The sequence below is a fragment of the Hemitrygon akajei genome, chromosome 25 (assembly GCF_048418815.1).
Source record: "Hemitrygon akajei chromosome 25, sHemAka1.3, whole genome shotgun sequence".
NCBI classification, from domain to species: domain Eukaryota; kingdom Metazoa; phylum Chordata; class Chondrichthyes; order Myliobatiformes; family Dasyatidae; genus Hemitrygon; species Hemitrygon akajei.
Genome location: NC_133148.1, coordinates 23719426 through 23741812, shown reverse-complemented (window position 1 = coordinate 23741812; position 22387 = coordinate 23719426). Strand labels below are relative to the sequence as shown.

At 44.4% G+C, this 22387-nt stretch overlaps 1 gene segment (V, D, J or C); it reads left to right on the top strand.

Moving 5' to 3' along the window:
- The first annotated feature begins 287 nt into the window (after nucleotides 1–287).
- On the top strand, nucleotides 288–3050 carry LOC140716208 (Ig heavy chain C region-like). The segment is given in 2 exon segments: nucleotides 288–1741; nucleotides 2397–3050. Coding segments are annotated over 2 exon segments (720 nt in total).
- The last annotated feature ends 19337 nt before the right edge of the window (nucleotides 3051–22387 follow it).

Sequence of the window (22387 nt, the reverse complement as noted above, 5' to 3'; positions counted from 1 at the left end):
CTGTGAAGTGCGCGGTTATCTGTACAGATCCCGAAGATATCCACATCTCTTGGCACGTGGGCGGGAAGGAGAAAACTAAAGGAATTCACACCCATCAAGCTGAGAGGGACGGGTCCCGATACAGAGTGTTCAGCGAACTCCAGATCAGTGTGGAGGAGTGGTTCAGTGGGGTGGAGTACGAGTGCTCTGCTCAGGAATCTCCTTCATCTTCCCCAGTGACAGCACGGACCAATAGTACCAAAGGTGGGTAAGAGACAAGTGATTAAATGGCCAGCATTCGATACCTGAGTAAATTTGATACCTGAGTCAATACCCTCCAACAGCAGAATCAAGAAGCAAGTGAAGAACGTCTCAGGTAGAGTCCTGGGACTCACCCCATTATCGAAATTGTTTACATTGTGCTATGAATTCAAGGTCAACACTAAATCACCTTGCAGCCCTGGTTTAATTCTGTGAGTGAACTGATAAAGTTCAAAGTACAAAGTACATTTATTAGCAAAGTATGTGCACCATATACAACCTTGAGATTCTCTTCTTGCAGGCAGACACAAAACAAAGAAACAATAGAATTCAGAGTCAAACATCCAATGTGTGAAAAAAGATCTTAATCCTTTTAATCTCGATTGGCACTTAAATCGGCTAATCATCGGTTTGGCCTTTGCTTTGGCTCTTCTCATCTCGAACTTTCTAATCTAGTATGGCACTCAAATCAGTCAATCATCCGTTTGGTTTCCGCTCTCAACCAACATAATCCAGAAGCTTCACCGCAGAAATTATTCTATTTCAGAAAATACGTTGATAACTTGAAAAGAATCCACATGATTTCACCGTACAGGCACTCTGGACATCTCTTCAAAATGCTTTTTCCCTCTGCCTTTGAACATAATCCCAGCCTCTGATTAGTGCCTCAATTGGGACTGAATTTCCAGCAGAGCAGCTCTCCCTCTGCTCCTGTGTGGGAATAGTCAGCCTGGACAATGTGTAGAAGCCTCTGGAGGGCGACTTGAACACACAACATTCTGATAAAGCTGCAGCAAATGTTAGTTACACCTAATAGAGAAAAAAGTGCATTTTAATAATTGTGACAAAAACTAAATATTTCTGATATTTAACTTTTGAAATATGATGTGAATTTTCTGGAATATTTTCAGGTTAGACTTGGCTCCGTTTTCTGCTCCACAGCCACAATTTGAAAGGCTTGGTATTTTCTGTATTTGTTTCAACGTGGCTGTTAACAGTTTAAGTGAGCACGAAACTGCAAAAGCAATGTAAGGGTCAATCTTATTCATTTATGTTCATTCAGGGTGTTTACCCTGTCTGCTCAATAGGTGAGATTCCTTTCCTCACCAATGTAGATAGGTCTCATCTATCTTGATGGGAGTGGAAAATAATTGACAAGAGATTGTGATGTTTCTCCGAGATGAATGTTCAGATACCCGCCCCTCAGTCACTTTAAGCAAACCTTCCTTCGAAGAGATCTGGACGAAGAGGACAGCGACCATTCTGTGTGAGGTGGTTCACAGTGATTTACAGGGATTCAGTGTAACCTGGCAGGTGGACGGAAGGAAGAGGGAAGATGGGGTGTGGACTCTGGGTCCAGACAGCAACGGAGCTGAAGATATGATCACCAGCAGACTGACAGTCCCTGCTGCAGAGTGGAACAGTGGGGCTGAGTACTCGTGTGTGATAAAGGACGAGAGTTTGCCAACACCGGTGAAGAAATCCATCAGGAAGAACACAGGTATGTGTGGACAGAATTCAGTGTGAGTCTGATCTCAGCAATTGGACAGATTTATCACCATCCAGCACTGTGATAGACGATAGAAAATGAGAACAGGAGCAGGTCACTGGGTCTCTCAATCTGTTGAACCATTCAGTCTGGTCTCAGCTGATCATCCAAATTCAATCCCTGTTCCTGCTTTCTCCAGATATCCTTTGACTCATTCATCCAAAGAAGTATATACAATCCATTCTTGAATATATTACTTGATAATTCTTCAAGTGCTTTCTGTGGGAGAGAGTTCCACAGGTTCTCACTCCCTCTCACACGTACACAGCTGAGACTGCCACCCCTGCTCCAGGGGAGATGGAACAAACAGCACAGGATGATGCAAGTCCAGGGGCTGAGTTCCACTTTCTGTCAAGTTGCTGTGTTCAGCGACTCCCATTGATTGAACTGAATGGACTAACCTCGCTGGAAGCTGTAAAATGTAGCAGGTTCGAGATTTCCACTCCACAAATCCCAATGATGAGCAGAAAGGGAAAAGCCTTTAGTTTCAGATAAAGAGAAGCCTCTCAGATTTAGAAATTGTTCATGTTGGTACAAGACCAGAATCTGTTGGGTAAGGAGGGAATTATTGGAAGATTCATTCTAACTGATATTCGCTCTGCTCCAGGTGCTGTCGTGACTCGTCCTCAGGTTTACCTCCTCCCACCTTCATCGGATGAGGTAGACACCGATCAGACTGTGACCTTGATGTGCCTGGTCACCAAGTTCTCTCCCGCAGACATCTATGTGGCCTGGATGGCCAATGACACCCTTCTGAAGACAGGGTTTGTGAACCAGCCGGTGACCAAGGACCCCAGAAGAGGCTGGAACACAATGACCAGTCAGCTGATGGTTTCTCCTGAGGAGTGGAAGAGCGGCACCACTTTCTCCTGTGTGGTGGGTCATGAGTCGCTCACAACCAACCTGTTCCGAAGCATCAATAAATCTCACAGCAAACCCACCCTGGTCAATGTCTCACTTGTTCTGACTGATAGTTTTAAATCTTGTGTGTAATACTGTGTGATTCAATCCATGAAACCCTGGTTTTGTTAGTTTTATGATTATTAATTATCAGAGAGGATTATTTAGCTGATTAAAACATGTTTAAAATCTGGTCCTTTTGAAATAAATAAGAATTAAATTAAGATCAAGAACCAAATTAAGAACAAATCACCGAGTTTGTATGTACATCCTAAGACCTTCTTCTGCCACATTTGAATGGATTTCAACCCTGTGTGGGACTGCACAATGTATTAAATCTCTGTTTGTGTCAATGTACCGATCCAAGTTCAATAAATGAGATGTGAAAATGTTTTAGCTGTGATTTTTGGAGACGGGAAATAAGGAACCTTCGACATGAGGTGTGGTAGGTGACGCACACGCGGGGGAGAAATGGGTGTCTTTGTATCTATGGTGTCTAAACCTTCCTTTATCAGGAGTCCCAGTGATCAGCTGTCAACTAATGGTCAGAGAAATTAGAACCTACGGCCATCTGACAAAGAGGTGAGAGTACCAACCATTGACCAGACAATATATTTGGGTCAAAGATGTCAGATCACTGTTTGAGGGCTCCTTGTCCCCACTAACTTTGCTGCTCTTCATCTGGTACCTGTGTGTCACTAGCTAAATGAAACATATTGTTGGCAACTGTTCTGTTGCAATGGTGCAGTTAAACATCTGTCAGTCAGGGCAGATGGTTTGCATCTGTAGTGAAGGGGGACTAATATCCTCATGGGAAGGTTTGCTAATGCTGCATTGGGGGGGTGGGGGCTGGTTAAACTAGAGTTGCAGGGGATGAGAACCAGAGGATCAGGACAGATAGTGGAGAGGTTCTGGAGACAGATGTCAGGAATTAAACGGTTGAGCACGGGGTGAGCATTGTTCGAGCTGCGTATATTTCAAAACAAGTATTTTATAGGAAAGGCAAATTAACTCATGTCATAAATCAACATATGGAATTATCATACTGTAGATATCAGTGAGACTTGATTGCAGGAGAGCCCGGACCGGAAGCTCAATATCCAGAGTTCCATTGTTTGAGACACGTCAGTGCAGGAGGGATTAAAGGGAGAGGAATGGTGTTACTTGTCAGGGAATTTGTCACAGCAGTAATCAGTCAGGAGTTTCTGGAAAACTCCTCTAGTTAGGCTTTATGGGTGAAAATGAGGAATAAGAAAGGTATGACCACGTATATTATAGACCACCCAACAGTCTACAGGATTTAGAGGTACAAATTTGTAGGGAGATCACAGGCAGTTGCAAAGAACATAAGGTTGTGATAATAGGTCATTTCAAATTTCCACATATTGACTTGGACTCCCAGTCTATAAAAGGGATGGAGTTTGTGAAATGTACACAGGAAAGTTTCCTTAATCGGCATGAAGTCCCAACGAGAGTGTGTGGAATACTTGATGCCTTTTTAGGGAATGAGACAGGGCAGCTGACAGAAGATTGTGTAAGGGAACACTTTGCATCTACTGATCAAAATACAATTAGTTTCAAAAGAAATATGGAAAAGATAAATCTGGTTCACAGGTTCAAATTCTAAATTGGAGAAAGGCCAATTTTGATGGTATCGGAAAGGATCTGGCAAGTGTGAGTTGGGACAGGGTGTTTTCTGGCAAAGGTGTTCTTGGGAAGTGTGAAAACTTCAAATGTGAAATTTTGAGAGCACATTGCTTGTATGTGCCTGTCAGAATAAAAGGCAATGATGACAGGTTTAGGGAGACTTGGTCTTCAAGAGATATTGAGGCCCTGGTGAAGAAGGAAAAGGAAATGCTCAGCAGGGTCAGGCAGGTAGGAACAAATGAGGTATTTATGGGGTATAAGAATTGCAAGAAAACCCCTAAGAAAGAAATAAGAAGAGCTAAAAGAATGGACGAGGTTGCCCTAGCAGGCAAAGTGAAGGAGAATCCTAAGGGATTTGACAGATATGTCAAGATAAGGCAGTAAGTTTGATTGGATATTGGCTTTGTGGAAGAAGGCAGAGGTGGTAATAGATGGTTGCTTCTCTGACTGAAGGCCTGTGACTGGTGGAGTTTTGCAGGGCTTGGTGCTGGGTCCATTGTTGTTTGTCATCTGTATCAATGATCTAGATGATAATATAGTTAATTGAAACAGTAAATTTGTAATTTACACCATGATTGGTGGGGTGGAAATGGACAGCAAGGAAGACTATCGGAGATTACAATAGGATCCAGACCAGATGGTAAAATAGCAGATGGAATTTAATGTAGGCAAGTGTGAGGAGTTGCAGTTTGGTGGGACCAACCAGGGTAGGTCTTACACAGTGAACGATAGGACACTGAGGAGTGCAGTAGAACAAAGGGATCTGGGAATACAGGTCCATAATTCATTGAAAATGGAGGCACAGGTAGATAGATAGATACTTTATTCATCCCCATGGGGAAATTCAACCTTTTTTTCCAATGTCCCATACACATGTTGTAGCAAAAACTAATTACATACAGTACTTAACTCAGTAAAAATATGATATGCATCTAAATCATTAACTCAAAACGCATTAATAATAGCTTTAAAAAAAAAGTTCTTAAGTCCTGGCAGTTGAATTGTAAAGCCTAATGGCATTGGGGAGTATTGACCTCTTCATCCTGTCTGAGGAGCATTGCATCGATAGTAACCTGTCGCTGAAACTGCTTCTCTGTCTCTGGATGGTGCTATGTAGAGGATGTTCAGGGTTTTCCATAATTGACCGTAGCCTACTCAGCGCCCTTCGATCAGCTATCGATGTTAAACTCTCCAGTACTTTGCCCACGACAGAGCCCGCCTTCCTTACCAGCTTATTAAGACGTGAGGCGTCCCTCTTCTTAATGCTTCCTCCCCAACACGCCACCACAAAGAAGAGGGCGCTCTCCACAACTGACCTATAGAACATCTTCAGCATCTCACTACAGACATTGAATGATGCCAACCTTCTAAGGAAGTACAGTCGACTCTGTGCCTTCCTGCACAAGGCATCTGTGTTGGCAGTCCAGTCTAGCTTCTCGTCTAACTGTACTCCCAGATACTTGTAGGTCTTAACCTGCTCCACACATTCTCCATTAATGATCACTGGCTCCATATGAGGCCTAGATCTCCTAAAGTCCACCACCATCTCCTTGGTCTTGGTGATATTGAGACGCAGGTAGTTTGAGTTGCACCATATCACAAAGTCCTGTATCAGTTTCCTATACTCCTCCTCCTGTCCATTCCTGACACACCCCACTATGGTCGTGTCATCAGTGAACTTCTGCACATGGCAGGACTCCGAGTTATATTGGAAGTCTGATGTGTACAGGGTGAACAGGACCGGAGAGAGTACGGTTCCCTGCGTACTTAGGATCATGAAGAAAACTCTGGCACATTGGTCTTCATAAGTCAAAGTACTGAGTACAGGAGATGGGAAGTTATCTTAAAGTTCTATAAGACATTCGTGAGGCGTCATTTGGAGTACAGTGTGCAGTCACTAACCTACAGGAAAGATGTAAATAAGCTTGAAAGAGTACAGAGAAAGTTTAAAAGGATTCTACCAGGACTGGAGAAACTGAGTTATAAGGGAAGATTACAAAGGCTAGGACTGTTTTCCCTGAAACATAAAAGATTGAGGGGATATTTGATGGTGGTGTACAAATTTATCGGGGGTATAGATAGGGTAAAAGCAAGCAGGCTTTTTCCACTGAGGTTGGGAGGAACGCCAACTAGAGATCATAGGTTAAGGGTGAAAGGTGAAATGTTGAAGAGAACATGAGGTAACTTCTTCACTCAGAAATTTGTGAGAGTGTGGAATGAGCTGCCAGAACAAGTGATGCTTGCAAGATCGATTTCAATGTTTAAGAGATCTAGGTATGGTGTACAGGAGATTGGATGTTATGTTGAAGTTGTATAAGACATTTCTGAGGCTAAATGTGGAGTGTAGATCCATGAATGGGTGGGGTATGAATGGTTATGGTCTGTGTGCAAGTCAATGGGACTAGGCAGTTTAAATACTGGATGGGCCAAAGGGCCTGTTTCTGTAACTGAAGTGACTGTCAGACAGTGACCGAGGCCAGACTGTCAGTGCCTACATTGCTTGGAGTTTAGAAGAGTAGATCAGTGGATTAAGCACACATCCTTGAGGTGCTCCAGTGTTGATTGTCAGTGAGGAGGAGATGCTCTTTCAGATCCACACTGACTGTGCTCTCCCAGTGAGGATGTCAAGGGATCCAGTTGTGGAGGGAGGTCTAGAGGCCCAGGTTTTGGAGCTTGTAGATTAGAACTGAGGGTATGATTGTGTTGAATGCTGAGCTGTAATAAGTAAACATCATTCTGACATACAGCAGGTATTGTTATTGTCCAGGTGATCCAAGGCTAAGTGGAGAGGAAGTGAGATTCTATCTGCAATAGACCTATTGTAACAATAGGGAAATCGCAGTGGGTCCAGGTCCTTGCTTAGGCAGGAGTTGATTCTGGCCATGACCAGCCTCTCAAAGCATTTTATCACAGTAGATGTGAGTGCAACTGGACAACAGTCAATGAGGCAGCTCAGCCTGCTCTTCCTGGGCACTGAGTGATTCTCACTCTTCTAAACGGGTGGAACCTCTGACTGCAGCAGTGAGATATTGAAGATGTCCTTGAACACTCCCACCAGTTAGTTGGCACAGGGTTTCAATTCCCTACCAGGTACACCATCAGGGCCTGATGCCTTGTGAGGGTTCACCCTCTTGAAAGCTGTTTTGACGCTGGCATCCGAGACAGAGATGACAGGGTCACCAGACACTGAAGGGATTTGCACACATGTAGTTTTATTCTCCCTTTCAAAGTGTGCATAAATGGCATTGAGCTCATCTGGGAATGAAGCATCACTGCCATTCATGTTGTTGGCTTTCACATTGTAGGAAGTAATGGCCTGAAAATTCTGCCAGAGCAGAAGGTCATCTGATTCCTTTTCTAAGTTCAATTGGAATTGTTCAGAAGTTTATTTATTATCAAAGCCTGTACCCACATACAACTTGAAATTTGTGTTCTCCAGATAGACATGAAAACAAGAAAGAATATGAAAGCCATTCATAGAGAAACATCAAACTCACCCCTTGCTCCCACTGACAAAAACGGCATCCCAATCATCAGTCCCCACCACACCCTTCTCTCACTTCACAAAATGAAACAGTAACACCAGCCGCACAAACCAACGCACAAAAAACTAACAGATCACTGACCCCCAAACACCCTCCCCTCACACAACAAAATGGAAAAGGAATGGGTGATAAAAAACATAGAATATAAAACTATGTCTGAAAATGTCCACAGTCCATAAACACAACAGTCCAATCCATAAACACAGAACCACAATAACATCTCCAATATCACCGACATTCATTGAAAGAGAAGAGAGGGACACCACATGAGGCAGAGAGGCCAACCCGCCACAGAGCAATAGGCTGCTCACAGAATCCAGCTCTAGCAGCGATCAAAAGACAGGCAATTGGCACTGAAACTCTCGCTCGCTTTAAATGCTGAAATGGAGTCAACCATCATCTTGAAGTTTCATCACATTGAGGACATCTGAGTACATGATCAGAAATTTCTCAGAATCAGCAAAGTGCTGGATCACTGAAATGATCTCCAATCAAAATCACAGTCTCTAACTCTAACAGTTCCAGAAACATATTGAAGGAGAAAAACAGACGTAAAAGACCAAAAAAGGATATTTTCATGAGCTATCTGGAAGAGGTTGACCGAGGGAACATTGCACTCTGGCATCATCTTGACCAAGATGAGTTTATTCACTCTTAAAATAGCCTTCCGCAGGTCGTACCTAAGCTTCTTGTCTAGTGCTAGATTACCAGCCTAGACTGCCATAGATTGAGCCCTCAGCAAACTACAAATCTCCTGGTCCATCCACAGCTTTTGCTTTGGGTATATCAAGTATGCTCTTGAAGGCACACACTCATCCACACAGGTCTTGATAAAGTTGGTGACAACTCTGGCATATTCATTCAGATTTGAAGATAAGTCTCTGAATATTGTCCAGTTCACCAACTCAAAGTCCTGTAAGCGCACTTCTTCCTTCCTTGACCAAATCTTCTTGGTCCTCACTACCATCACTGTGGTCTTTAGTCTCTGCCTATATGCCGGGAGTTGAAGTACAGCCAGTTGATCACCCTTACCAAAGTGTGGCCATATGCTGGCACGGTAACCATTGATGATGGTGGTATAACAGTGGTAAAGTGTTGGCTCCTCTGGTTCTACAGGAGATATGTTAGTGGTCGTTGTTCAAAGACTTCCTCAAGATGGCCTGGTTCAAATCCTGGTGGGCTATTTCGTGTTTAGTGACCATGGTGCTCAGCTCTTCCAGTGACTGTCCGATGTTGGCCTGAGGTGGCTGCCCCCACAAACATGTCTGATCTGCTGTAGATTAATGGACGGAAATTCTTTGCAATCTTTGATCGACAACTCCATTATCACTGTGTCATGTGACAGGGGACTGAACCCAGCAGGATTTAATCATGAGCCGTGTCCGGCAATGATCTTTGTCAGCCCTGCAACGGTTCACTGACATTACTAATGATGTGGATGATGAGACACAAAGCCATGTCTATGAGTGTCCAGCAAATGAAAAGCAGACTCCACAGTAAATAGAATGGCAGGGAGGTTTGAAGTGTAGAGATGGAAACAGATGAAGTGAATAGGACAACTGGAACAAAGTGGGATCATTGACTGAGGCAGGCAAGTTACAGAGATGAAAGGAGAGATTTTTCATGGGAGATTTGAAAGTCAGCATCAGAATTTTCAGTCTGGAGGAATCCCAGGCTCAGTCCGAACAGATATGAGACAGCTCATTGATTCAGCTCAATGTCACAAATGGATCTACAGACTCTCACATGCACTGAGACAAGAAGATTGCAGGAAGTGTTGTCTTTGATGAGAAACTGCATCTCTCATTGCAATTCACAGTTCCGATAGCACATTTTATTGGCATTCCAGCAGCAAAATGTCACGTAGTTGGGCAACTGTCCTGCAGTCCCTGCTGTGACCCGACTGGGTCCTGACGAAATCAGCTCCTTGATGTTTGATTTTGTTTTCTCAGTCAAAGGTTGTAAGCAGAGATGAGCAACCCACTCTGCAAACAAACCTGATTTCATTCCAATGTACAATTCTGTACAAATTGAGCTTCAGGATAAGTCTGAGCTGAAGTTGTCAAGCCAGCTGACAGCAGATATTGTCCAGTTTGTAAATTTTCTATTTCTCATCTACAGAGTTGTCTGTCTTTATCCAAAATCCCTCCATTGAAGAGATGTGGATCAACCAGACCGCTACTCTGGTGTGTATGTGTCAAGAGGGGCCGGATGGACCCAAACGCAGGACGCAGACACTGAAGTACTAGGGGGGAGGACAGGATGGGGATGCCATGGCACTTAAGGGTAGCTGGGGTTCAGGCAGATAGAGTTCAGGCAGGCGGAGTGAAGCGGCTCCCGAAGTTCGACGTCAGGTAGGCAGGCTCCCGGGATTCAGGCAGGTCCTCGAGGTTCAGGCAGACAGGTCCCCGGGTTCAGGTAGACAGGTAGACAGGTCCCCGGGTTCAGGTAGGCAGGCAGACAGGTCCTCAAGGTTCAGGCAGACAGGTCCCCGGGTTCAGGCAGACAGGTAGGCAGGCTCCCGGGATTCAGGCAGGTCCTCGAGGTTCAGGCAGACAGGTCCCCGGGTTCAGGTAGACAGGTAGACAGGTCCCCGGGTTCAGGTAGGCAGGCAGACAGGTCCTCAAGGTTCAGGCAGACAGGTCCCCGGGTTCAGGCAGACAGGTAGGCAGGCTCCCGGGATTCAGGCAGGTCCTCGAGGTTCAGGCAGACAGGTCCCCGGGTTCAGGTAGACAGGTAGACAGGTCCCCGGGTTCAGGCAGGCAGGCAGACAGGTCCTCAAGGTTCAGGCAGACAGGTCCCCGGGTTCAGGCAGACAGGTAGGCAGGCTCCCGGGATTCAGGCAGCTCCTCGAGGTTCAGGCAGACAGGTCCCCGGGTTCAGGTAGACAGGTAGACAGGTCCCCGGGTTCAGGCAGGCAGGCAGACAGGTCCTCAAGGTTCAGGCAGACAGGTCCCCGGGTTCAGGCAGACAGGTCCCCGGGTTCAGGTAGACAGGTAGACAGGTCCCCGGGTTCAGGCAGACAGGCAGACAGGTCCTCAAGGTTCAGGCAGACAGGTCCCCGGGTTCAGGCAGACAGGTAGGCAGGCTTCCGGGATTCAGGCAGGTCCTCGAGGTTCAGGCAGACAGGTAGACAGGTCCTCAAGGTTCAGGCAGGCAGGCAGACAAACAGGTCTAGGTGGCGACAGGCTAGCGGAGAGCCCTCCCTGGGCGGGCTGCATGTATCCCGGGTAGGGGCGCCTCCCAGGCAGAAACACTAGAGGCCTGGGCACGACGCGGACCCCTAGGCGGGTGCGGGCACTATCCCAGAGTTCGGGCAGAAGAGAAGGACGGGGCAGAACCCCCGCCGGTCCACGGCCCATCGGCCGGAACCGCCCGACGGAGGCAAGGGATAGGAACGGGCAGAACCCCCGCCGGGCCACGGCCCATCGGCCGGAACCGCCCAACGGAGGCAAGGGATAGGAACGGGCAGAACCCCCGCCGGGCCACGGCCCATCGGCCGGAACCGCCCGACGGAGGCAAGGGATAGGAACGGGCAGAACCCCCGCCGGTCCACGGCCCATCGGCCGGAACCGCCCGACAGAGGCAAGGGATAGGAACGGGCAGAACCCCCGCCGGGCCACGGCAGGTCGGCCAAACGCACCCGACAGAGGCAAGGGATAGGAATGGGCATAGGTCCAGGTGGACCAACACAACAGTCATGATAACGGGAAATTTGGAAACGGCCGGCAGACAGCGCGACCGTGCGAAAAAACAAACAAGCAGAGAAGCGGGACCAGCGCATGGGAAGAAAGGTGGGGGAGCGGACCAACCTGGCAGTATTGGTACGGGCAGAGAAGCATGATGAAGAATAGGTCTGAGCCCGGGTGGGATAACAGAATGCAGAGACGAGTTCGCAGCCGGCGGAGAAACAGGAAACAGAACAAAACGACCACCCATCTGGTCTCAGTTCCAAGGCCCCTTATAAACAACTGCAGCTCAAGAGTTACAGGTGTGTCTCCTTGAACCAGGAGGGTCCTAACTAGATCACAGGTGACGGGAGGGACAACTGCAGGACCCAGAGTCCGGAGCCCCTGGACCGGCTCAAAACCCGGAACGCGGTTCCAGATCGGACCCTGACAGTATGACTGTGGGTGCTGATCTGAGCCAGGTCCAAATCCACTGGCAGGTGAACAAGAGGGAGAAATTCAAAGCAAACATGACCAAAAAATCGAGAGAGGAAGGAACCCGAGACACAGTGATCAGCCAACTCCAGACCAGTGTGGAGGAGTGGGCCAGTGGGGTGGAGTACACTTGCTCTGCCCAAAAACCTTCTTCAACCTCACCAGTATCAACACGGACAAAAAGTACCAAAGGTGGGCAAGAGGTCAGCGGTTAAAATGGACAACATTGGTTACCTCAGTAAAAATGTTTGACATTTCCATTGTTTGCCCATCAGTTCCAGTGGAGACAAAAGCTCCCAAAGTCAGACTGCTGCCACCACCAGAGGGAGAGACCAAGAGTGAGAACACGGTCACCCTCGAGTGTGTTGCCTCTGGATTCTACCCGAACCAAATAACCATCACCTGGGAGAAAGGGGACTCTCTGATCTCTTCCAACATCAGTGTGAGACCAACTGCTCTGGAACAGGCGGGGACTTTCATTGCCAGCTACGTCCTGACCGTGAGCACAGAGGAGTGGAAGGAAGGCTCAGTTTTCAGATGCACAGTGTCTCATCCCCCCTCCAACACCACCGTCAGGCTGGATGTGAAAAACATTCAAGGTATGATTCTGAGATTCACTCCACTGTTGACATCCTCTGCCACAGCCACAACCCAGGGCCAAGCAAGGTCAATAGGTAACGGCAAGTGTGGCATTGTTGTGGTTGTGTGAGTGGATTAATAATGCAGAGGCAGAGAGTGGGAAAGAATCAGATTTCATCCAATGCTTCCAGAACTTGACTCTCTTCCAAACTACCAACACCAGGTCTGTCTGTCCATCAGTAAGTGCCCGTCTGGGCCCCTCTGTCGCATCTCAGACAGATGTGTGAGAGTGCAGCACTCCCTCAGTACTAGTACCAGGATCATTGACCTACAGTCTGTTCCCAAGCCTCAGGACAATGGCGTGAACACACAACCAGAGGTGACAGTGCTGGATTCTAGTTTGAGATTACAAACTATTTCTCTGATGTTCTTTGGTGAAGGACACTGGCCTTCCTACCCTGTTTACCCATATCCATCAGTCCCACACCAAACTCTTCACTGCTCTGTGATCGGTCCGCTGGAGCAGAGCAAGGAATGCCGGCCTTGTCAGTGAGGGAATGATGAAATAATGACTGCAGGATCAATGTTTGCTCACCAGCGTCTCGGAAACATGAAGCAAGTCTATCTGTCAGCAGAACTGGAGGAACTGAGTTCCACTGGAGCAGGCATTGTGGAATATAACTGGACTCCAGACTGTTAGATAGATAGATAGATAGATACTTTATTTATCCCCATGGGGAAATTCAACCTTTTTTCCAATGTCCCATACACTTGTTGTAGCAAAACTAATTACATACAATACTTAACTCAGTAAAAATATGATATGCATCTAAATCACTATCTCAAAAAGCATTAATAATAGCTTTAAAAAAAGTTCTTAAGTCCTGGCGGTTGAATTGTAAAGCCTACAGTACTCAGCCAGGAACAGAACTAGTGCTGAAGCAATGGTACACAGTACACTTGTGATGCTATCACAATGTTATCCCTTTCTCTGTTCACAAGTGTTCTCTCACCCACTGAACACTTTCCACAATTTCTCTTTCATTTCCAAAAGTAAAAAGCCTTTACATTTTAGGTGCAGAGAAATCACGAGTGGTTTAAACATTCGCCTGGATGGTGTAAGAGCAGAATATTCCAGGAAAACATATATAAATAAAAAAAGTTCATTCCCATTAAGAACCCTCTAACGTTACCCTTCCCCACCAGATGAGATGGAAAGAAGTTGGGTCACTGGGTTCTCTGCTAGCAGAGATTCCCATGGACAAAGTGGCCAACAACTCCAATTGTCAACCTTCAATTGATGGTTGATCCTACAACAGTGTGGTTTGCGTCACTGAAACAAGCAAGATTACCTGCAGGTCCTTTCTCATTAGCTCAAAATGGAAATATATATTTCATGATTAAATACATCAAAATAAATTAGCAACATTTCTGAGATCCTGCAGTTCTTGTTAAAACTTCCTTGTGCCACGTCTGATCCTGTTGGAAACTTGTGTAGACTGCTTGACAAGTTAAATGTCAGCATGTGTTTGTGTAATCAAAGTTCCAATAAAAAACGTATGGAAAGCATTCGGCTGCCAGTGTTCAATGCCAGTATGTTTGGGATACAAGTGTGTGACTTAAACGTAAGTGTTGTCTGGTTGGTTCTGTCCTTCATTGTATAAGCAGATACACAGACATTCAAGTTGATATAGGTATATGTGTGATATAGTTTCCACTGTGCAAATGATAGAACATTCTGGAGTGGTCCACAGTTTCAAAGGTTGATTGACAGGGAAAGGTATTTCATCAACTTTGTGAAGACATTTGGTGAACTCATTCAGAAAGTGGAGAGTTAGAGAAAGAAGGGACAATATGTAGCCAGTGATGCCCTGGGACCTGCAGCAATGTGTTCAGTGCTGACACTATTCACTAGATTTATTCATGGTTTCGATATTGGGCAGAAACACACATGACCAATTTTTGCTACTCACACAAGGCTGGCAGATCTGTCAGCATCTGGAAGGCTTTAACTACAGAGATAATAATCGATGTAATAAATAGGCAGGAACAAACTCCAGGTCTTTGGACAAACTATATTGGAGGGACTGCTGAACAAACAAGCACTCCCCAGCACAAGTTACAAGTTGGGATGCTGTTTAATGAACACTAAGTGAAGATCTCGTCAGTATTTTTAGCAGTGTGAACACAGTCAATTCGGAGAAACTAGTTCATTTAGATCTATCCAGGGGCTCCCAGGTTACAAATGACACGCTGCAAGGAAACATGACTCAAGTCATCAAGTTTACTCAACTTTATTGCCATGTTGATCTTCAAGAAACATCGACAAGAAACTAACCATCTACCTTTCTCAAATCTTTCAGAAATCTGCACAGACTTGACAGGAGAGGAGGGGAAGGAAGAACAGGGACACGTGGATGGAGATGACAATGTGCTTACAGTTGCTGCCTTTGCCATTCTGTTCATCATCAGTTTCCTCTACAGCACCTTCGCCACTGTTGTCAAGGTAACTAATTGACTAAAGAGACATCCCATGAAACAATTTCACCTTTCTTAACTCAACATTGCATTCTCTGACACTGCAACCCCAACGACAGCACAATCAACAGACAATGCAGTCTGAGGCCCCTCACAACCCCTGGGACTTTACACCTTTCCTCTTTACTCCTAGCCTCTGGGCTTTGATAAGCAGAAGTTATGACCTGTACAAAAGGGATGGGTTACACCTGAATCCACAGGGGACAAATATCCTTGCAGACTGGTTTGTTGGAGCAGTTCAGAAGGGTTTAAACAAATTTGGCAGGGGGATGGGAAATGAAGTGAAAGGGTTGAGGATCAAATCATTGGTTTACAAACAGAGGCAGCGTGTAGTGAGACTGCTAGCAAGAAGAAGCTAATGATCGGGTAAAATTGCAGTTAACAGGATGAGTTGGAATGTAAAAGAGGACAAAATTTTAAAATGTGATGAATACAGGACTGAAGGTGTTATATTTGAATGCATGCAGGATATAGAATAGTCTAGATGAACATCATGCCCAGCTATATATTGGCATCTATGACTTTCTGGGCATCATTGAATCGTGGCTGAAAGAAGATTATAGCTGTGAGCTTAATGTCCAAAGATACACGTTCTATCAAAAGGACAGGGAGGTAGGCAGAAGGCGTGATGTGGCTGCATTGATAAAAAAATTAAATTAAATCATTAGAAAGAGCTGACATAGGATTGGAAGGTGTAGAATCGTTCTGGGTAGAGCTAAGAATCTACAAGGGTGAAAGACCCTGATGGGAGTTATATACAGACCTGCAAACAGTATAGCAAAAATGTGGTCTACAAATTACAATGACGGACAGAAATTGCCTGTCAAAAGTGCAATTGTCATCGTGAATTTCAATATACAGGTAGATTGAGATGGGTTGCACCTGAACTGGAGGGGAACCAATATACTTTGCTGATGCTACTTGGGAGAGTTTAAGCTAGTTTTGCAGGGGCTGAGAACCAGAGCCCCCGGTCAGTAGGGGAAGTACCAGACCAGAAGTTAGATGTCAGTGAGGGTATTGAAAGGCAAAATTGAAGTAACAGTTATGATAGGTCAGATAGTTTGGAGTGCATATATTTTAATGCTGGGAGTATTATGGGTAAGGCTGATAAGACTGTAAGACCAGAAGATATAGGAGCAGAAGTAGGCCATTTGACCCATCAAGTCTGCTCCACCATTCAATCATGGACTGATGCAATTCTTCCAGTCATCCCCACTCCCCTGCCTTCTCCCCATACCCTTTGATGACCCGGCTAATCAAGAACCTATCATTCTCTGCCTTAAATGCAGCCAATGACTTGACATCCACAGCCACTTGTGGCAACAAATTCCACAGATTTATCAACCTCTAACTAAAATAATTTCTCCACATCTCTGTTCTAAATCGATACCCTTCGATCCTGAAGTCGTATCCTCTAGTCCTGGACTTCCTTTATACGGGAAATAACTTAGCCATGTCTAATCTGTTCAGGCCTTTTAACATTCAGAATGTTTCTATGAGATCCCCCTCATTCTCCTGAACTCCAGGGAATACAGCCCAAGAGCGCAAGATTGGAGGGAGGGCAGAATCATTGCTTGGTAAGAGGGTTTATTTGCACCATGGTGTTCCTAGACCCAGACTGTCCTGTGACCAACGACCAATAAGAGGGCAGCCTCTTGGGTGTCAGACTATTGCTGTTGCCTGATGATTCAGATGGGGATTTGAAGAGGAAGAAGTGTTCAAAAGGCAAGATGACAGAATCATGGTGAACAAGGGAAGTCAAAGGCAACAGACCAGCCAAAGAGAGGGCATATAATTGAGCTAGAACTGGTGGGAATTTAGAGGATTGAGAAGCATTTAAGACCAACAAAAGGCAACTAAAGAAGTCAGTAAGGAGAATAAGATGGAATGCTAAAGTAAGCTACTCAATAATATTAAAGAGAACACCAGAAGCTGCTTCATTTACATGAAGTGTAAAAGAGAGGTGAGAGTGGGTATCAGACCACTGGAAAACGATGCTGGAAAGGTAGTAATGGGGGACAATGAAATGGTGGAGAAACTGAATAAGTAATTTGCATCAGTCTTCACTGAGGAAGAAACTAGCAGTCTGGTAGAAGATCCAGGCATCGGGGTCATGAAGTGTGTGAAGCTACCATTACTACAGAGAAGATTTTTGAGAAATTAAAAGGTCTGAAGGTAGATAAGTCACCTGGACCTGATGGTGTACACACAAGGGTTCAGAAGGAAGTAACTCAATAGATTGCAGAGACATTAGTTGTGATTTTTCAAGAATCCTTAGATTCTGGAATTGTTTTGGAATTCTAGAAAATTACAAATGCCATTCCACTCTTCAAGAAGGGAGAAGGACAGAAGAATGGATATTATAGGCCAGTTAGTCTGGCATAAGTGGTTGGGAAGATGTTGGAATCGATTGTTAAGGGTGTGGTTTCGGGGTACTTGAAAACACATGATAAGATGGGCAGAAGTCAGCATGGTTTCCTCAAAGGAAAATATTTCCTGACAAATCTGTTGGGATTCTTTGAAGAAATAAAAAAGCAAGATGGACAAAGGAGAATCAGTTGATGATATTTGCTTGGATTTTCAGAAAGCCTACAACAAGCTGCAGCTAGCCACATACGAGACTGCTAAACAAGCTCATGGTATGACAGGAAAAATTCCAGGATATGTAAAGCAGTGACTGATTGGTTGGAGGGAAAGAGTAGGAATAAAGAGAGACTTTTATGGTTGACTGCAGGTGACTAGGGGTCTTTGCTGGCACTGATTCTTTTTACATTATATGTCAATGATTTGGATGTTGGAATTGATGGCGTAGTTGCAAAGTTTGCAGACGATACGAAGACAGGTCGAGAGGCAGGTCCTTTTGGGGAAGTACAGAGGCTACAGAAAGACAGGCAGCTTAGGGGAGTGGGCAAAGAAGAGGTAGATGGAATACGATGTCAGGAAGTGTATGGTCATGCTCTTTGGCAGAAGAAATGGAAGGGTTGACTATTTTCTAAATGGACAGAAAATACAAATCACTGAGACGCAAAGGGTTTTGCGAGTCCTTGTGCAGGATTCCCTAAAGGTTAATTTGCATCTGTGGTGAGGAAGGCAAATGTGATGTTAACATTCATTTCCAGAGGACTAGAATATAAAAGCAAGGATGTAATGTTGATAATTTAAATGGCAACGACCGGTAAACATCGCCATTCGGCGCAGGCAGAAAGCTCCTGCACTTTTGTTCCCAAAGTTTTCTGTGTTTAATCAAAAGTCTTTTCCCTTTCACAATTTTCCAGCTTTGCTGAAACATCCATTTTAATTTTGTGAACTAAATGGACCTTTCTGAAAAATTTTCATGCCTTTCAACCCCGCCACGATTTTTAAAAATGGGACCAATGGTAGGGCAAGCCGTATGTCGGATCTGCGCGCAATTCAATGGAGATTAAAAGGAAGGGTGGGAACATGCAGACCTCCAACCAATAGAGGGCGGTGGTCTGCATGTTTCTCTAACCACATGATAGATGGGTGGGAGGACCAGCAGACCTTTTAACTGATGGCGGCAGGGATAGAAACAGATAGGTGGGAGGTCTGGTTTAATGTGTCTCCCTGACTTTTTCGCTGGCGTTTCCCTTCTCTGTCTTCCCTCAGCAAACAGCCTACGGTGGGAAAGGCCTGTGCATATTTACATCCTAACACTCTTGCAAACATCCTTTCCACATCAACCCCGTCTGAGCCTTTCAATAGTCAATAGGTTTCTGAGGCTTTTATGCTGGTTGGCAAAAAGCTTTAAGGTGCATTACCGTCACCTTCTGAACTACAGTGTAGGTCAACATATCATGACACACAGTTTTATATTTGGCTCCATGTTGTATTTGTATCAGATTTTATGAAAAGACCTGTGTTCTTCAGGAACTGCACTACATATTTAAAGAACAATCCTGTGACACTTTCTGCAAAATGCTATTAATGTTAAATTGAATTTTATTTTGTGATAACTCTAAAATCAACCATCCCCTTGCTTGATTGTATCTTGATGATTAAATATTCACACCTCCCATTATTGTGTTTCTTCTTTAAAAACAATGTACTTTAACCCTATGTGCCCAAACATCAACCTTGATGTAAACATTCTTCCCTCCTGCTCTTTCCTGCATTCCTCAACCATCCCACTCCTATCTGGATATTATTTCAAGTCAAAATAAGGTTTGTATTATCTCACATACAGTATCTGGTCTTTCTGCTGAATGTAAATATTTTAGACTCCTGATTGTTGTGCCTGAATCAAACAATATTCCAGCTCTCATTGGTCTCACTACCAATCCTACCCCTAATCTACTATTGTCATTTTTAAGGCATGTGTGGACATTTGTGAACAATTACAAATAATAATTATAATTCTTATTTACATCAATTTCCACTATATCATTTAAGATTTTTCAGTCTCTTTTTAAATAATTTAGGATCCACTTCTGGTGCTTCACACAGTCATGGAGACAGCCCACGAAAAGGCTGTGAATCACTCACTGACTCATTACTAATTCCTGTCCTTTCTGCTTTTCCTTCAATAGTCCATGAAAAACTTCTGATTTATTTATTTCCCTTTCCTAGCATGGATCTAGAAGCTGTTTACTTGGATGATTTTGTCCAGGCCCTTGTAGGTTTACCCAATATGTTAACACAAGCTGTGTTCTTCTCAGTTCCAGAGGTGTTTCTCCCAACTCCACCTGCAATACCACCACTGGTGTTGTCCTTATTGCCCCACTGATTAACCTTAATGCTTGACTTTGAATTATATCCAGTTTATTAAGCACACAGTGTAATTTTGATCCACATACCATACTTCCATACTCCAGTATTGATTTTGTTAATCCTATATATATTGCTTTCATGGATTTCCTATCAGCTCCCCATTCCTTTCCTGTTAAACGCATTGAAATAAATGCTAATATTGCATTTGTCTCCTTTACCACAGACTCAACCTGTGAATTAACCTTCTGGGAGTCTTACATGAGGATTCCTAAGTCCCTTTGCACCTCTGTTTTATGAACCTTCTTCCTATTTAGATAATAGTCTGCACTATTGTTTCTTTTACCAAAATGCATTATCATGCATTTCCCAAGGTTGTATTCCATCTGCCACTTTTTGCCTATTCTTCCATTTTATCCAAATCCTACGGTAACTGCATTGCTTCCTTAGCACGACCTACTCCTCCACCTATTTTCATATCATCGGCAAACTTTGCCACAAAACCATTAGTTCCATTATCTGAATCATAACAAAACAATGTGAAAAGTAGCGATCTCAATACTGACCCCTGAGGAACATCACTAGTCAATGGCAACCAACCAAAGAAGGCCTCTTTTATTTCCACTTGCTGCCTCCTACCTGTCAGTCATTTCTCCATCCATGCCAATATCTTTCCTGTAATGCCATTCAATTTTATCTTGTTAAGCAGTATCATGTATGGCTCCTGATCAGATGATTTTTGAAAATCCAAATAAATAACATTCACTGCCTCTCCTTTGTCCACCTTGCTTGTTACTTCTTTAAAGAACTCTAACAGATTTGTCAGGCAAGATTTCCCATTGCAGAAACTACGATGACTTTGACCTATTTTATTATTCATCTCCAAATACCCCAAAACCTCATCCTTAATAAGAGACTCCAACACTTTCCCAGCCACTGAGTTTTGGCTAGCTAGTCTATAATTTCCTTTCTTTTGCTTTCTTCCATTCTTAAAGAGTAGAGGGTGTTTAAAGAACAATTGCACAGAGTACGGGAAAGGTATGTACCTGATAGAAGGAAGGATGGGGATGGAAAGATAAGAGAACCTTGGATATCCAGAGAGGTGATGAATTTAGTCAAGAAGGAAAAGAAAAAGTGTGTAAAGCTTCAGAAGTTCGGATCAAATAAAGCACATGAGGAGTATAAAGAAACCAGAAAGGAACTAAAGGGAATGAGGAAAGCCAGGAGGGGCCATGAAAAGTCCTTCGCAAGTAGGATTAAGGTGAATCTCAAGGCATTTTATACAGACACCAAGAGTAAGGCGATAACTCAGGAGAAGGTGGGACCATTCAAGGATGCAGAGAATGTGAGTGAGGTGCCAAATGATCACTTTGGTTTAGTATTTACCAAGGAAAAGGATATAGAGGACCAGGAGATCAGTGTTGAGTATATAACTACATTAGGGCACTTGGAGGTCAAGGAGGAGGAAGTACTGGGCCTCCGGATCAGGGTTAAGATGGATAAGTCCTCAGAGTCAGATGGGATTTACTCCCGGTTACTGAAGGAGGCAAGAGGTGAGCTTGCTGAGCCCTTGACCAGGATCTTTGTGTCCTCTCTCACCACAGGTGAGGTCCCAGAGCACTGGCGAGTGGCTAATGTTGAACTTCGATTTGAGAAGGGAACAAGGGAAAACTCTGGGAACTATGGACCAGTAACTCTCACTTCATTTGAAGGAAATTGCCTGATGAAAATCATAAGGATAGGATATCTGAGCATTTGGAAACCCAAGGCCTAGTTAGGGAGAGCCAACATGGCTTTTTGCGTGGCAAGTCGTTCCTTACAACTTTTTTTTAGAGTAGGTGGTGAATGAGCCACTCGGTGATTAGCTATTCTGGATTCGGTGTTGTACAATGAATCAGAATAGAGTGGAGAGTTTAAGGTAAGGGAATGCTTGGGAGCCAGTGATCATAATATGAGGTAATTCACCCTGCAATTAATTTGAAAAGGAGAAACTAAAGTCAGTATTCCTGTGGAGTAAAGGGAATGACAGAGGTACGAGAGAGGAGATAGCCAAAATTGATTGGAAGGGGATACTAGCAGGGATGATGGCAGAGCAGCAATGACTGGGGTTCCTGGGAGCAATTTGAAAGGCACAATACAAATGCATCCCAAAAAAGAAGTATTCTAAAGGCAGGAAAACACCAGGCAGCATCTATGTAAAAGAGCAAACAAACGATGATTTAGGCCAAGACCCTTCATCAGTCTGAAACTTTTTCATAGATGCTACCAGGCCTGCTGAATTCCTCCAGCATTGTGTGTGTGTTGCCACATGAGCTATGGTACTACAGAAGAGATACTAGCATGGATAGAACATTCTCTGATTGGTAGGAGGCAAAGAGTAGGAATAAAGGGAGTATTTTCGGGTTAGCTGCTCTGTTTGGACCGCATCTCTTCATGTAAAATGCCAATGATTTGGATTACAAAATTGATGGCTTTTAAGGCCAAGTTTGTGGATGATATTC